Source organism: Myotis davidii, unplaced genomic scaffold, assembly GCF_000327345.1.
Source record: "Myotis davidii unplaced genomic scaffold, ASM32734v1 scaffold1242, whole genome shotgun sequence".
In the NCBI taxonomy this organism is placed as follows: domain Eukaryota; kingdom Metazoa; phylum Chordata; class Mammalia; order Chiroptera; family Vespertilionidae; genus Myotis; species Myotis davidii.
Window position 1 is genome coordinate 36,027 of NW_006293312.1, and position 5,586 is coordinate 41,612.

At 38.1% G+C, this 5,586-nt stretch overlaps 1 protein-coding gene across 1 annotated transcript in view; it reads right to left on the minus strand.

Moving 5' to 3' along the window:
• Positions 1-3,438: 3,438 nt before the first annotated feature.
• Positions 3,439-5,586, minus strand: part of PRKRIR (protein-kinase, interferon-inducible double stranded RNA dependent inhibitor, repressor of (P58 repressor)) — a 2,331-nt gene continuing 183 nt past the window's right edge. Inside the window, 9 exon segments of the mRNA XM_006766985.1 lie at positions 3,439-3,561; positions 3,563-3,636; positions 3,639-4,463; positions 4,698-4,808; positions 4,811-4,972; positions 4,975-5,040; positions 5,043-5,267; positions 5,270-5,500; positions 5,503-5,578. Coding sequence (XP_006767048.1) covers positions 3,439-3,561; positions 3,563-3,636; positions 3,639-4,463; positions 4,698-4,808; positions 4,811-4,972; positions 4,975-5,040; positions 5,043-5,267; positions 5,270-5,500; positions 5,503-5,578 — 1,893 coding nt within the window.

Here is a 5,586-nt window from a genome sequence, read left to right on the forward strand (position 1 = left end):
GTCACGCTGATCCCGGTGCCTGGAGGCCTCTTGGCTCCGCTGATCCCGGTGCTGGGAGGCATATTACCCTTTTACTATACAGGATAGAGGCCTGGTGCATGGATGGGGCTGGCTGGTTTTCCCTGAAGGGTGTCCTGGATCAGGGTGGAGGTCCCCACTGGGGTGCCTGGACAGCCTGGGTGAGGGGATGATGGCTGTTTGCAGCTGGTCACACACCATTCAGGGTGGGGGTCCCCACTTGGTTGCTTAGCCAGCCTGGGTGAGGGGATGATGGCTGTTTGCAGCTGGTCACACCCCCTCCAGTGTGGGTGTCCCCACTGGGGTGCCTGGCCAGTCTGGGTGAGCGGCTGAGGGCTGTTTTTAGGCTGCTGACTGAAGTACCAACTGCTCCTTTTTTCTTTTTCTTTTTTTTCATTCTGGGCCAGCTTTAGCTCTGGCTCCAGCTCTGAGGCTTCCAGCTTTAGCTCTGGCTCCAGCTCTAAAAGCAGGTATCTGGGATTTATTTATCTTCTATAATTAAAACTTTGTAGCTCTGAGCAGAGGCCAGGGATGGCCAAGGTGGGCAGGAAGCTTGGCTTCGTCCTTTGCTCAGGGCAACCCAAGCCTCCTGCTCTCTCCAGCTCTGTGGCTGCCGCCATCTTGGTTGGGTTAATTTGCATGCTCACTCCTGATTGGCTGGTGGGCATGGCTCATGGGTGTAGGGGAGTGACACCAATTTGCATGTTTCTCTTTTATTAGTGTAGATATAGTCCCATTCATTTATTTTTGCCTTTACTTCCATTACCTTTGGGGTCAAGTTCATAAAATGTTCTCTATGATCAAGATCCATAGGTTTGGTACGTATATTTTCTTCTAAGTAACTTATTGTTTCAGATTTTATATTTAAGTCTTTGATCCATTTTGAATTAATTTTTGTACATGGGGACATATTATAATACTGTTTTATTTGTTTGCATGTGGCTTTTCAGTTTTCCCAGCACCATTTATTGAAGAGTCTATCTTTACTCCATCGTGTTTCTGGCTCCTATGTCAACAATTGTCTGTTCATATACATATCGTTTTATAGCTGGATTTTCTATTCTGTCCTGTTGATCTGTGTGTCTGTTTCTCTTCCAATATCATGCTATTTTCATTATCATAGCTCTATAGTAAAATTTGAAGTCAGGTAGTATGATACCTCCAGCTTCATTCTCTTTTATCAGTATCGTTTTTGCTCTTTGGGGTCTTTCTGGTTCCATACAAAGCTGATGATTTCTCATTCTATTTTTAAAAAAATGGCATTGGGATTTTGATGGGGATTCCATTAAAACTACATATATTACTTAGGATAATATGGCCATTTTAACTAGATTGATTTTTTTTCAATCCATTAACATGGAATATTTTCCCATTTTGATGTATCTTTTTCAATCTATTAATAATGTTTGTGGTTTGGGGCATACTATAGGTCTTTCACATCCTTTGTGAAGTTTATTCCTAGCTATTTTATTCTTTTGGTTGCAATTACAAAATGAATTATAATTTTCATTTCTTTTCTGAAGTTTTGTTGTTGGTATACAGGAAGGGAATGGATTTTTGCACATTGATTTTGTATCCTGTAACTTGTCTATATTTTTATTGTTTCTAATAGTTTTTTTTTGTGTGTGTAGAGTTTTTATGGTTTTCTGTATGCAGAATCATGTCTTCCACAAAATATGACAGTTTGATTTCTTTCTTCTGTATTTGGATACCTTATATTTCTTTCTCCTGCCTTTTTGCTCTGGCTAGGACTTTCAGCACTAGGTTGAATAAGAGTGGGGAGAGTGGCTTCCTTGTCTTATTCCTGGTCTTAGAGGGAAAAAAAGTCCTTTATCATTGAGTATGATGTTAGCTGAGGATTTATCATATATAGTCTTTATCATGTTGAGGTACTTTCCATCTATTTCCTCTTTTTTTTAATTGTTTTATTGCTTAAAGTATTACAAAGAGTCATCTATTCCTCTTTTTATTGAGTATTTTAATCATAAATGGATGTTGTATCTTATCAAATGCTTTTCCCACATCTATTGATAAGATCATATGATTTTATCCTTTATTTTATTAATATGGTGTGTGATATTAATTGATTTACATATGTTGAACCATCCTTGTGTCCCTGGAATGAACCCCACTTAATTGTGGTGTATTATTTTTTGAAAGACTGTTATATTTGATTTGCTTGTAATATGTTTAGGATTTTTGCATCAGTATTAATCAGATATATTGGTCTGTGGGTTTTTTTGTGTGTGTGTTTATTCTTGCCAGGTTTTGTTATCAGAGTTATATTGACCTCATAAAATATATTAGGAAGTATTGCCTCTTCTTGAATTTTTAGGTGAGCTTGAGTAAGATAGTTTTTTTTGTTATTTTTAAATAAAATTCACATTTTATTTATGTCAAAATAAACTGTACAAAATTGACTTTCTTCACCAAAAATAACAGCAATATTTTCTGTATTATTTATAGATAAACCACAAAATACATTTTTGTAGGTTTTCCAGGTGTTGCTTATAAACCAAGATGAGGCAGTAGATATAATCATGGAAAAAGACAGAATAAAAGAGACAAATTTGTTGTCAGTATCCATGGATTCTGATCCTGTCTTGACCATGAAACAGAAGTGTTCAACATATACTTGCTAAAAAGCTTATGAATAAATAGGCTCAACAAAGAAATGTAAACAGCAATATCCAGATGTGGAACAATGGCAGGTTCTTCCTTCAATTTTCAATAGTAACTTGTTTCTTTAAGATCATCAAATAAAGACAAAATCTACACTGAAATCCTTGTTTGACAAGCTCACATTTCTTTCACTATCTGGTAATTCCCTTAACTGGTCATTACAGATTTTTAATAGTATACTTAAAACTCCTGCTATTCAAATGTTAGTCATGAGCTTCACTGTAAAATTTTATGAAACCTATTCCTTCCTCCCACAACTCCTCAAAATTTATTTCTTCAAAGAACCGATAACGCAATACCTGACAGCTGGATCCACGGTGATAATAAATGTTACGTTTAAAATGATTTAACTAGAATAATTCCAAAGTGCCGTCAACATAGTCCATGGTCGGCAAACTGCGGCTCACGAGCCACATGTGGCTCTTTGGCCCCTTGAGTGTGGCTCTTCCTAAGCCTTAGGCGTACCCTAATTAAGTTAATAACAATGTACCTACCTATATAGTTTAAGTTTAAAAAATTTGGCTCTGAAAAGAAATTTCAATCGTTGTACTGTTGATAGTTGGCTCTGTTGACTAATGAGTTTGCCGACCACTGGCCATGAAGAAATGCAACATGGCACTTTCACTGCTACCTTCTGGAAGAATAGTTAGTTCTCCAAAGCATGAGAGTTCAAACAGGGGCAATTTAAACAGTCAGATTATCAATGGCTAATGTACTCAAGATAGTCAGTGATTAAGTTCAGGTATTTTCAATAGTTTCAGAATTATCTGTAGGAAGCTCTGGCTTAGTTGTATAGAGTTTGATATATGTGTACACCATTAAATCCAAATCATGTTTTACATCAAAATTTGTGTTAAAAAGCTACTAATAAGTTACTTGGCCTTTGGTCTGTAAAAGTTTTCCTCAGGTATGCTTTGAGATGCTTTTGCCTATTCCATAGCACTCATTCTCAACCTTCATCACAGGAAGAATACATAGGACCTTCAGCAATGCATAAACATTAGGAAAAAACTTGATCCCTGGCAGGTGGAGGGCTTCATAAATGGTGTATGGAAGCTCTATATCTTTTCTTCTGTGTTTCCACTTGATTCTCCAACAACGCAGCTCAGCTGAGAGTGTATCAGGATTGGGTAAGTTGCTTCTGTACATTTCAGCATGGTGCTCCTCCAATGCATTGAATTTGAGCTGTCCCATGACAGAGGGTACCAGAGATGAGCATTTAAGAGCTTTGAGGTGCTGAATAATGTGTTCTTTCAGTTCCTGAATAATGTGACCATCTGTTGGAACACTTATAGCTTCTTTATAGTAACTCTCAGAGGCTAGCTGAGATTCCAGGTTCCCTTGCTGATCTCTGTGGAATTTCCCAGGGAGCTTCATCTGAATGTCAAATCTGGTTGCCAAATTGGTGGCTTACTCAAACCAAAATTCATAATAAACTTCAATATTTTCCATCACTTCATTTAGTGAATGCAGCACCACAGTCAAGCTACCGGCTGCAAAGAAGACACCAGAAGTCTGTCCCTGGAGATTCTCCCCAAAGGCTCTTGTAAAAGATAGAACATTTTTAAGAATGACAATGGTAACAACGAAATCAAAATCTGTTACTGCACTACAGAGTACAAATGCTCGGCCCGCTATACAGTTATTCCATCTAATATTTGTATCATTATTTATACCATCTAAACATAAAACAAGTGCTTGTAGGAGGTCCACTAAAATTTCAAAAGCATCATGCCTGCCTGTCCATCAAGAATGGCAAATTGCCAAAACCAGTTTGGCTCAGTGGATAGAGCGTCGGCCTGCGGACCAGGGGGTCCTGGGTTCGATTCCGGTCAAGGGCATGTGCCTGGGTTGCTGGCACATCCCCAGTGGGAGATGTGCGGGAGGCAGCTGATCGATGTTTCTCTCTCATCGATGTTTCTAACTGTCTGTCTCTCTCCCTTCCTCTCTGTGAAAAATCAATAAAAAATATTTTAAAAAAAAAGAATGGCAAATTTACTTCAATTCTTTACCCCTTCCTTTATTGTTCTGAAGAAGGACTGAAATTAACTTGTCAAGCTCTAAAAGCAATTCTGATGACCAATAGAAAAAAGAACAAACTTCCTCATTGTCCCTAAGACAACAGACACTCCCATAACAGGCACCGATTTGACCAACCACATTTTTAAGGCAGAGGAAGAGCAGAGTGTGTAGACAGCTTGGGGATATTTTTCCAAAAGTCTAGGAGCAACAATTTTCATTCTGGAAGAAAATCCACTGTATACAATGTAACCTGGCCATGACAATATTCCAAGTTTAATCCCTACTTCTCAATTATCATAGTGTGAAGTTTCATAGCAAAATTTCAACATTGGCTTTATAAGGCAGGAAACCCACAAATTCTTCTCTCAGGTTATGAGCTTCATCAACAAACCTCACCAACACAGGCAAGTGTTCTTTCCCTCCCATGTCGACTATGTCCTCAGTGATAATCAAAAAGAAGTGAGAGTCTCTCACTTCCCTGAGCATTTCTTCCTGGATACAGCTCTCACATATTTCTAGCATCTGTTTCTGCTGTGCTTTTGAAAGAAGGGTGTGTTGACTGCTGTTGTCTCAAAGAGATTTCTCAGAAACTCTTCACCAGAATTTATCTGGCACTCCAACAGTGCCTGAAAGTTATCAGGAGTAAAGAGACCTTCTGGGATTTCATCAACTTCATGTTCATTTAGAGGTCTGTTTTGTTTTTTCATAAGAATCAAAATTTCAAATAAAGATTTTGAGTATTTTTTGTTTTCCTTCTCTTCAAGGATTAAAGGTAAATGTCTTCATCCTGTTCTTCACCCCCTTCTGCACTGGAATTCTGAGCATTGCTGTTGTTGATTTCTTTATGTTTTTGTTCCTGTTAGT